The sequence below is a fragment of the Apteryx mantelli genome, chromosome Z (genome assembly GCF_036417845.1).
Source record: "Apteryx mantelli isolate bAptMan1 chromosome Z, bAptMan1.hap1, whole genome shotgun sequence".
Classification (NCBI taxonomy): Eukaryota; Metazoa; Chordata; class Aves; order Apterygiformes; family Apterygidae; genus Apteryx; species Apteryx mantelli.
Genome location: NC_090020.1, coordinates 51,521,964 through 51,534,041, shown reverse-complemented (window position 1 = coordinate 51,534,041; position 12,078 = coordinate 51,521,964). Strand labels below are relative to the sequence as shown.

Below are 12,078 nucleotides of genomic sequence, written 5' to 3'. Positions count from 1 at the left end.
AAACAATGGTGCTGGCTCAGGCCAGAGGTCCCACGAGCTCACTGTTCTGTCCCCAGCAGGGGCTGAAAGCAGGTGCCTACAGAAAAAACAGAACAGGACAAGCACGTATTTACCACCTCTCTTAATGTCCTCCCAGACACCAAGAATTTGGAGCAGAGATTGAGAGAGGATTTAGACAAAAACGACTTCCCAAATCAAACACCTTCCTCTCATACTTACCACTCAGCAGCTATCTAAACCCGTTAAGTGCCAGCCTCCTGACTGTGAAGCTCCCCAGACTCCAGGTCTGCAAACGCTCAAACTTCCTCACCCTGAGCAGCTCTGACAGAAAGGGAAAATGAGCAGGGACATAGTGCAGGACAGTCACGGCATTCAGTCATGCGTGGATGGGTCCTAGCGTGGGGTTTCCGTACAAGGTACTGTTTCTGGAAGCAAGGTCCTGGAAGCACAGTCTCAGCTCAGAGCTTCTGCAGCCTAGCCACTTGGGAACGCAGGAGGGAGCACGTCTGCAGCGACCCACCTGGCCTAAAGCGTCTTCTGCACTTTCCTACCTAATGATAATTTTGGAAAAACAGCAATGCACGTCCTCCTTCCTGACGCACTTACAGCAGCTTGTTAAAACATTCTCTTGATTGCTGAGATGGAGGGCTGAGCTTTTTCAGGGGCAGGAAGAAATTCAGAAAGGGAGAACTTTCAAAAGCAAAACCAGCACTTGCTCAGCCTGTGGAAAGAAGGTTGCAGGTGTCTACCATCTAAAGAGAATTACAGGCCCCTAAACAGAGGGACAAGTACGCAATCCAACTCTAGTGTCGAGGCTCCAGGACTAACAGGCACTGAAAAAAACACCCTTTTTGTGGTGTTTCCTCCTGGGTAGTTTGAAGACATTTCCTTGCTGCTGAACTGGCAGGTTTCTGGATTGACCTTTTAAAGTGCTTAACATTTTATATAGCACATCTAGTGTTTAATTCAGAACCTTGGATTCCCCCTCAAGCGACAGATCTCTTATCCTTTGTTGATTCTAGGCCTAGGCTCCTGTACTATAAAATAAAACAATGCTTTACCTCACGTACAAATCGTCACATTTAAGATCACATTTTTATTCCCTTTTAAATTCTATGAATGATGAATATAAATAAATTACAAAACTTGTTATTCAGAAACTGGGCAAGTTTCATGGATGTGCCTCTAGACTATGAAGCAAAAACATTTGGGTGTCTATTTTGAATTAATGTCAAGCAAAGCTTGCTAGGATATCAATCTATCTACAGCAAGAACATAATAATTATTCTTGCAACTGTGAGTATATTAAAATTCAGTTTCAGGGGCAAAAATACAGAGTAATTTCCCACTAATGCAAACAGGTACTCCAGGTTTTTACTACTGTATTTGAGATCTGAACTGGGCCAAGTAACTCCACCAAGTTAGCATTGAAAAGTTCTGTACAATACTATTTTTAAGTTAAAATTCTACTATGGCGCTCTATCTCTCTCTCTCTCTCTCACAAGGAATATATTACAGCAAGTCTAAAATAGGCTGTAAATCAGATTTACCATGCTCAGCTTGCTGTTCAGGAAACGGATTACTGACTGATCTACTTTCAAATACAAGTTTCAGTTGCACATACAGAATCACTAGGACTGCCAACTGTGTTCCTGCAGGTCAAAACACTCTTTAGAAATCCTTTCTGTGTCTAAACTACAGTGTGCAGTACACATCTTAGGGCAAACTATAAAACGCCAACCTGAGCAGCAGATTGGCCAACAGGTAATGACTGAACTCACCAAATATTTTGTTGTTTTGGTTTTTTTTAAACAGACCTCCATTATTTATCAGTTAAGCAGTCAACTAACAAAATAAGTAACTACCAAGGAAAGCAGCAAAAATCTGTTCAGATAATCTATCACACCTTTTTTACATTGAAACATTCCTAAAAGATAGCCAAATTAGCTAATAGTTGAAATGAACCAGTATTAGCTAAATCTCATTAACTCTCCTACGTGGGTTTAGGTGTCCTTAGTTCCTTTTACGTTGTGCTTCTGAGAGAACCTTTACATAATTTTAAGCAGAGTTCAACTAATACACTTAAAATTCAAACCTTTAGCTCTCTCTCAAACTTTAAGTTTATAGGAGAGTATTAATTAATCAGTTAACAGACAACTTGAGAAATACCAAGGCAATGTTTACCAGCACTCGCTCACCTCCACGATCCCGTGCTGCTAAATTCTGTCCTCTTCTTAAAGTAATGTCCAACTGGTACATACCGGGATCTGCAGAGGGAAAATCTGCATTACTAGTTCCAAATGAATTTGTTCTCTAGAGGGAGAGGAAAAAAAAAATCCAGTTACTAATGTTGCTAAAAGTTTCAGGTAAGGTATATTTTTTCCTCCAGTATTTGCATTCTGTTGAATTTAAGATACAGCCTTAACCCATTTCCTCCATCTTAAAACAAATACCCCAACACCACAGAACACAAGCTGGCTTCAGCACGACAACCCCTGAGCACTGACTCCACCAATTCACGTGCCCCAGCCATATGCTCCTGGTCTGCTAGAATAGAACCAGGAAGGCAACGCCAACCTAGAGCTCACAGTACCATTCAGACTGGTAACTATCTGTACCCTCAAGCCCTCTATTTAACAGTAATAATCTAGACATGGAACAAACATTTATCTCGCTTCTGGCTATCCATAAATGCGTTATGATTTTGCCAGCTACTGGATTACTTTGTACAATGTGTGTTTTTCCAGAGAGGGGAGAAATGGTGGGGGGGGGGGAGGTGAAGGGGGGGAAGGACATCATTAAATTCAGTTGTATCTCTTCATTTGTAATCTGTGCCTTCTTAGTTTGAGCAAATGGTTCCTGTTTACCAGGGAAAAGATAAGACTCCTGAAGTAATTATTTATATAAGCCGTAACATGAAAAATAAATAAATAAAAAGCCAGAACCAAAGGAACTCTCTGGACTGCATGAATGTAGCCAGATTTTTGTTCCAAATGACAAAGGAGAGAAAATAAATTTCCTGGAATACTTATCAACTTTTGGAAAATAGGTCTTAATATATCCCTTTGTAAGTGCCTTCTAAATACACTTCTTGCTTGAAACATCATATTTAATTTTAAAACTAGAATAGCTGTGTCTATTATACATTCACAGTATGCATAAAAGCTTCATATATTATACACATGTAGCACCATCATCACACATTTTCATGCTAAGGTACAAATTTTTAAGACTAGTGCTATCAATATTTTATTATGTGATTATAGTCCTCTGGGGGGGGGGGGGAGCAGTGTGATAGAGACATCTCTGAGAAGAACACAGGCACCCAAGTCCTACACCACTCCAATAAGAAACTTTTGTTGTCATTTCTCTTCCTATCCCCCGCCCTTTTTTTTAAGGGTAATAATAAATCTAAAGAATTAAGAAAATCACAAAATAAAGCAAATTTAACACATGCTTTAGTCTAGTATGCCAGAGTCACAACCCTGAGCCTAGCGTACTACCTTCTGTCACAACACACACACTGCTGGCCAAGCCACATACCGACATACTCATCAGTTCCAAAGAAACAAATTTTCTTACAATTACTGCACTTAAAGAATAATTTGATGAGCTTTGATATTTTCTTTTTTGGGGGGGTGGGGGGTAAGGAAATCTCTCAATACTTATCTTCCAATTTTGTGGTACCTCGGTCTTTTTAAGTAACTGCTTAAGTAAGTCTGAAATTATCAAGAGACCTCATGAGATTCTCACAGAAGTCACCCACAGCCTTCTTTTAAATAACTATCTCCTCACTCATCCTCTTGCTTTTTCTTTTTTTTTTTTCCTCTCTCTAATGTACTGACCGCAGAAAGATACAAGGTTGACAGCAAGAGAAACTGAAATCCATCCCCCCCCCCCCACCAGCCCTGCAGCGCTCGTGCTCTAGTACAGCCAGAAATAAGGCAAACTCACGCCGCCCTGAGACTCAGCCTCACCGCAGGCCCAGGAACAGCTCATTGGGGTATTGTGCAAGAAGAAACTTGGCTTTGGGAGTAAATAATGAGCACTAAGATCTTCCTTCCCCGTTCTTGCCCTTCTACATGAGCTTGCAAATACAAAAGAAAAAAACACACTCTCTCCCCTCATTTATAGTCTCCTCCCCAATTCCTTCCCATGGTACTCCTGCCTCTCTTCCCCTCCTAGCTACAACAGAAGCTCTACATGAAAACTTATGGTTTAAACAGTTAAACTTATGGTTCAAACATGCTTCTCTCCCTCTTCCCCTTTCTCACCTTATTTTCAGTGCCCTTCCTTCCTTTTTTCTTTCAATGAAACTTTTCTTTTTTTAATTTTTACAGTAATTATTCAGAGTGTTGCTCAAGGAGGCTAAAAACACTTCAGTAAGCAATATAACTAGCCCACAGAACATACACAGTGTTAGACAAATGAAATAAGGAAATAGATATTAACTATCCATTAAGTATTAGAAAGTCAAACCAGTATTTTTGCATCAGAAAAGCATTTGAAGTATATAATTAAAACAGAGGTGGTCATAGTAAATACAGCTATCAAAGAACCACTTTCAACCACCTTTTTAATTAACATATTTAACTATTAAAGTGTCAACCAGTAAAAAGCAACAACAACAAAGGACTACTTTAGTGTGTTCTGCAGTAGAGCTACCGTTAGAAAACTGGACAAGAAACATAAGAGTGTACATCAAAGCCCACAATTGCCCTAATCATGTAATAGTTTCAAAGAAACTTTTGCTTAATGCCACGTTCTACCTAATGACATCCAGAAAAATATGTTCTCTGTAGTCAGAAAGAAAAACTCATCACAACCAAAAGTCGCTGTGGCCCACAACGCTGTGTCATACTGGCTGCTACAGGGTGATGGCACCAAGTCTTCTGACAAAGCAAGCTCATGGAAGGAGATCCTGGCTTCATTTTCAGTGTCTACACACAAGGTCTTGAACATACCTTTCCTTTATTAACTCTTTAACAAAAATTTTGATATTCCAGTTTGAAAGCATAAAGGCAATTTATTAACCATTATTTCACTTTTGCATAAGTAAAATCTTCTGAGGGAAGGCAATGCCTGAATTTATGTCTTTGAATTGATTTTTATTAGTAGTCGGTCATTACTGTACTTTAAAATATTCTTCTTAGTGAAATTATGGCTAAATTTTAGACTCTACAATCTCCCATAAAATCCCTATTAATTTGGTTCAAAGGAAAATTTTTATTTGTCACTACAAACACTGTTGCTGAAGTCACTATATACAGTGAACTTTGACAGCTTGAAGAACTCCAATCATGATGAAAATGCTTCATGTAAAGAAGGTCAAGACACGGATCTCAATAATCACACTTTCTCTGTTGTGCTCTCATGTTTAATAGATATTAAACTCCCTTGGGCTATTCTCTTGCTGAACAGCATGAGCAACAGTATGAGCTACTTTCACTTTAGGTGACACATCCATGGTAAGTTTTACCATAGCCTAGATTTAAAATGAATGAATCTGCAGCTACAACTCACTAGTGACTCATGATATGTTAAACAGATGCTCTAACATGACCAGAAAATATGTAATGTGGTTGAGCTGAACTGAATAGAGAGTTCGCACTGGCCACATTTTTGATGGCCTCTTTAAGTGGCACTCTTCCTTTAAGCATGTTTTTCAAGATACCTACATTATACAAACTCATCTGAAATCTGAAAGAAAACTATTTCCAATAGCTTAAACCCAGGAAGTGTAAATAAATGATTTTTCAGCTCAGTTTCAATTCAGGCCAACAGCAGTTAGTCAGCTGGTTTATGAGCCTTAAGTTAGTTGAACCCTGTTACATTAGAGGGCTACATAACACAGGCCCATGATGGACAATATATGTTTTATTAGAATGACTATCAATAAGCTAGAACAGCAGAATTGGAGAACTGGTAACTTCTAAATAGAAAAAACTCAATACTCTATTGTAAGACCAAAAAACAAACACAGCATAAATATATATAAGCATACTCATCATTAAGCTTAGCTGTTCCTTTAAAAATGTAAAATAAGATGTTTGTCTAAAGTTTAGGCATTTAAAACAGCAGCCATTCTGGAGACATAAAACAGCGTGGTGAGCTCAGGAAGAGCATGCCCTTGCCCAAGTCTTGTGCTGCTGTCATGCTACAGGCCACACAGAATCACAGGATAGTTGAGGTTGGAAGGGACCTCTGGAGATCATCTAAGTCCAACCCCCCTGCTCAAGCAGCGTCACCTAGAGCACGTTGCACAGGATCACGTCCAGGCGGGTTTTGAATATCTCCAGAGAAGGAGACTCCACAACCTCTCTGGGCAACCTGTTCCAGTGCTCTGTCACCCTCACAGTGAAGAAGTTTTTCCTCATGTTCAGATGGAACTGTCTGTGTTTCAGTTTGTGCCCATTGCCTCGCGTCCTGTCGCTGGGCACCACTCAAAAGAGTCTGGTCCCATCCTCTCGACACCCTCCCTTCAGATACTTGTACACGTTGATAAGATCTCCTCTCAGCCTTCTCTTCTCCAAGCTAAACAGGCCAAGCTCTCTCAGCCTTTCCTCATAAGAGAGATGCTCCAGTCCCCTAATCATCTTTGCAGCCCTTCGCTGGACTTGCTCCAGTAGTGCCACATCCCTCTTGTACTGGGGAGCCCAGAACTGGACGCAGTACTCCAGATGTGGCCTCACCAGGGCTGAGTAGAGGGGGAGGATCACCTCCCTCGACCTGCTGGCAACACTCTTCCTGATGCACCCCAGGATACCATTGGCCTTCTTGGCCACAAGGGCACACTGCTGCCTCATGCTTAACTTGGTGTCCACCAGCACTCCCAGGTCCTTCTCCGCAGAGCTGCTTTCCAGCAGGTCAACCCCCAACCTGTACTGGTGCATGGGGTTATTCCTCCCCAGGTGCAGGACCCTGCACTTGCCTTTGTTGAACTTCATGAGGTTCCTCTCCGCCCACCTCTCCAGCCTGCCCAGGTCTCTCTGAATGGCAGCACAGCCCTCTGGCGTATCCGCCACTCCTCCCAGTTTGGTATCGTCAGCAAACTTGCTGAGGGTGCACTCTGTCCCTTCATCCAGGTCATTGATGAAGAAGTTGAACAAGACTGGACCCAGTACTGACCCCTGGGGGACACCGCTAGCTACAGGCCTCCAACTTGACTCTGCACCGCTGATCACAGCTCTCTGAGCTCTGCCATTCAGCCACACAAAGTACCATGGTAGAGAATCTAAGCACCTTACCAAAAAGAAAGGCTTTTAACGATTTCTATATGTTTAATTGCACAAAATGTTATCATTCAAGGAAATGAAATTGTTTCTTGGTCTTCTAATGCTTGGTGTTAGCATCCGCTCAGGAGGTTCTGCCATTCAAGCTGACACAAAGTGCAAACTATTTTCAAAGCAGGGATAAAAGATTTTGATTTTTTTTTAAATTTGGTAGCCTCTCCCATTTTTATGGGATATAAAGGAAAAAAAGGAAAAAAATCAATTAAATTTTCTTCAAAGAATTTATACTGTTCACTGTTAAATCCTTTGAGATCCCCTGAAGTGAAAAACTAGGTAAATACCTTCACCTCTGTTTTTCATTCCATGAGACTCCCTTTGCTGTATGAACTCAATTTAACAGGTTAATGATTAGATGAACAGGGGTTTTTTTGTTTTTTGTTTTTTTTTTTTTTTTACAGTTAAACATATCTGGATTATGTAAAGGGACTGTAAACTAGCTGTTATGTCAGGCCAGGAGCTGCATCAGTAACAAAGCCAAACAGCTGAGCAATTTTATGGTAAATCCAGTATTGCTACTTTGGCAAATATTCACTAGTTGGAGCACAGTTTCAGCTCAACAGGAAGAAAAATGAGGCCATTCTGAAACTGATGGGATTACTAAAATCACCACCATGCCCACGTGATATAATTTTTATAGTTCATTAAAAACACACTATGAAAAAAAACAAAAATTAGAGTTACGATGATGTCCTAAACACTTGCAGTATGCTAGTATTCCGGTTGATGGCAAGTCAGCAAAAGCTGAGGAACTTCCAAAGTAAAAAGAACTAAATCCCTTTTCATCTCATCCAACCTGACTTCCTCTACTCCATAGGTAAATAAGCAGCTGTAAAAAAGTGAGGATATTTTAATACAAATATAAAAAAGCATTCTGGGATTTTAAATATTATTGGAAACGTGCAGAGATTATTAGCAGCATTTTATACAGGCTATCAACAGGCTTTCTAATTAACCACATATGTGCTTTGGATGGGACTTGCTACTGTTGAAGTTTGTCACATAGCAGATGTTTCCCATAGATATGACATGACTATTTTAAGTAATATGTAAAGCCTCAACTGCGGTTGTCAAGATTTTGATTTGGATAAAATGGATTGATGAACTGTAAAGTCAGATTTTGCATATCTGCTCTTTATCACATAATGACAATAATGTCACACACACACACATTCTGAAATCTGTCTCAATTATGAAAGAACTATAAATTTAACAATTTCTGCAGAATACAAACACCACTTAATTTAGCACCACATCATATACATACACATTTATATGTCAATGTCCTGAATATGACTAGTTTATAATTCCAGGACATACGCTGTGTAGTCATAACTGTGTACAATGTCCAGCCTCTTCTTTCCTGTGAAAGGGCTACTTGTGAAAGGGCTATTGAAAGAGAGATTAAAGAAAACCCTTAAGAATCAAATACCAACACTGACCATTTATATCTTCAGAACAACTGGAATATTTTTATTGCGATATCTGTACTAATTGTTGTTTGATTTTGTTTGAAAGCAACAAAAACACCAAACTGCTTATTTTCAGTATCAAACTGATTACTTTCAACAGCTTGCTACATTTCCTTCTGCAAACTCAATAAATAGATGCACAAATAATAGTAAAAGATGTAAGCGTATCAACATTTTCAAAGTTTTGGTATACATAGGTACACTTCAAATTACTCATTTCAGTCAAAGCACTAATCCAGCCTGGCAGCAAAGGAAAGCAAGCCACTAGTGGTATTGACAAAGCAATCAGAAGAGATTCAGCCAGGTTGTTGCTCCTTCCTTTTGTGGTCATATCCTGTTTTGGGATGGAAACCTCTGTTGGCCACCATTTATTCATTCCAATCGACTATAAAATTTCACTCCTGCAGCATCACTTACAGAGACTAAGGCAGTGAAACAGGCATAAAATAGAACAAACAAGCCCTCTTCCTCCTCCAGAGTGGTAAGTTTATGCTTGAGTAAAGCAACCACAATTTATTTTTGTCACACTTCATCCTACCTCCCCCCGCCCCCAAACACCCATTATCATGCCCCCTTGCTGTATCAAAAACTGGAAGCTCTCAACCTGGATTCTGCTCCACAAGAAGTGGCTGCTGCAACCACGGAAAATCCTTCTGGGGCCATCGTGGTCCCTTACAGTCACAAGAGTTCACCTACACACAAGAAATAGGTACAGGGATCGAGACTAAGCTTTTCAAGGACTGAAGAAAGTCTGTTTTCTTCCAACTTTTTTTCCTCTTTTGATCCACAGAAGCATTTTGCCTCAAGCTCCATTTCATTAACTTCTTGTAAAGGGTTCCGTAAAAGTTCTTTTGAAAGTCCAAACAACGTTTTACCACTTTGCTTCCCTTCTTGTGGTACTGTTTTGATGGATTGAAAGCTTTTTAGTGTATTACTGAGTCACAATTCCTTTTGTAGGAGACATGAGTTTAGAACTACTGTATTTGATATTTCAGCTGCTATCGTGAATTTGTAACTAGCTTTTAATCAAGATAGTAAGTACAGAAGTATCAACATCAGTCCATTGCCTTTAAGATTGTTTTTTTTCCTCCAGCATAGTTACTGTTTTCAGCTAAAACTGGTTTTGCTAAAAATTCAGCCAGTTTATTCTTAAATTCTTCTGAACACTTCAGTGTTCCTCTCTGAACAAAGCGATTATCAGTTTGCTCAGAAACTTTTTTTTTTAAGCACCCACCTCTCTGATAATACTTTCTCATTAAACTAGGAAATAGCACACCTGGAGTAAGTTGTTCTCTGACAGCTTTTGCAGTGGAGGCCGATATAAAGAAATCCCTTTGTCTGCAGCAGTGGTTGTATCTATCTTCCTTACCCAAGGGAAGAAAAGTGTCTCTTGCCGCTGCACGGGCCTTTTCAAAAGTTGGCTGCTGAAGCTGAAGGGAGGGATGGGTTGTATATAATTCCCTTTTGAATAACATTACAGAGGAGATCAGGAATAAATTAAATAGGTATGTTACATAAATCAATGCACTTTTGATTCAGCGTAGCTAACTGAAACCTCAGATGAGCACAATGGCTGGGGCACTCTTACTGCTTTCTCTTAGAAGAATCCTTGGTGACACAGAAGGAAACATTCTACTGTGTTTTTAAGAAAACCACCATCTATTTTCTCCAAAAGACACCTATGTTTCTAAGTCACACTTTGGCTATACAACAGCAACCTACACAAGGCATTAAACAAAAAGAGCCCTAACTCTGCAAATGCATATCCAGTTATATATATTTGAATACAACCCAAATACACAGGACTACTGTCACCCTATTCCTTCATACCACTGAGCTCTTAGGTTGTTACTTCTGTGAAAATTAACATTGTGAACTACCACTTCAGAAAATTAATGCAAGAAAAAATTTACTTACAACATGGTTGTAAAATCCAGTATAAATGGAAGCTTCAAAAGTACTGGAGGAAAATATTTTTTAACTATATTATCAAAATCATCTTGCCTTTACCACCTACAAATTTTAGGTGTTAATTCCTGCAAACCTGAAAGCTAAGTCCACAGAAAAGGAATTTTTTCCTGACTGCATATAGTCACCTCAGCTTATTTGTATTAAAGCACAAGAAAAGCTTTATTTTCTGGAACCAAAGGCACATAAATTCTGACTTTAGTTCAGTGACTAAGAAAATATCAAAACTATATTCTATATGGTCTCTAATATCTTGAGATAAGTACAGACCTTTTTTGGCAGTTTTACTCTTTGCAACGAATACAGAGGATGCTGATCTGGGAAATCTTTCAAAGGAAAAATATAGAGTAAGAAAAGTGGGAAGGGCACTTTTTTTTTTTTTTATACACACTTTCAGGTTTTTCTTAAAAACAGATAGCAAAAATAAATTGAGAAAATTATTAGAGATTTTTGTAACTGATCTTGATTTACAAAATAACTTGCTTTTCAGTAGCGAAGGTACAAACCAAGGACAACTCTTTTTGACATGTTCTCAGTACAAAACTATTCCAGTTAATCAGTATTATCTGAATGCACTAAAAGTATCTTTCCAGAAGCATCTTTCCTTGCTGCATGGAAACTAGTAACTGTTCTGAAGAGAACCACTTAATATAAATACAGCATCAAAAGTATAATTACTCATCAGGGACTCTGCTAGAATGGAGCAAAGAATTTGCAAGCAGCAATTATAACTGAGATCACTTTGATTTGAACTGAAGAAAACACTTCCAAAAACTGGAAACTAAATTCATCCTAAACCATATTCAGGTCAAGTCTACACTCAAAAATACAGAATACTAAGATTCTTCATTACAGACGCTTCTGACGTCTCTAAACAAAACACTCTGACTGTCCTTGTTCCTTTAAATACATTTTCTTGTATGATGCTTAACAGTCTTTATACATGCTGCAGTGGGGATAGACCAGCTGACCTTTGAAAGTCTCTCCCAACCTTATTATCTATATTTTATTTAGGTAGATTCCACAAAGAGACACTCATATTTTTGAGAGTCTCAACATCTGCCCAATTTATTGTTAAAGTGTTAGGAGCACAGTCCTAAGCAAGTAACTTTTTTCAGTGTTCCACAGTAAATGAAGCTTTGCTATTACTCTGAGATGATGATGCTACATTACCTTAGGCCAATGATATTTCTTGCTGATTTACTGGAAGAGTCTGACATCCATAGTTACAGCACATCCTTCATACAGCTGCATTCTCTTTTATTCTCCTTTACAGACCATATCCCAAATCTACTTTTCAAAGCTGGACTTTTATACTTAAGTCTGTTAACACACATTTACGCACATTA

General features: G+C 39.0%; 1 protein-coding gene across 1 annotated transcript in view; it reads right to left on the bottom strand.

Annotated features, from left to right (window-relative positions):
- The window catches only part of MCTP1 (multiple C2 and transmembrane domain containing 1), a 297,839-nt gene that overhangs the window by 186,031 nt on the left and 99,730 nt on the right, over window positions 1-12,078 (bottom strand). Inside the window, exon 2 of the mRNA XM_067315354.1 lies at window positions 2,199-2,313. Within this exon, the coding sequence (XP_067171455.1) occupies window positions 2,199-2,313 (115 nt within the window). The remainder of the gene's footprint in view (window positions 1-2,198; window positions 2,314-12,078) is intronic.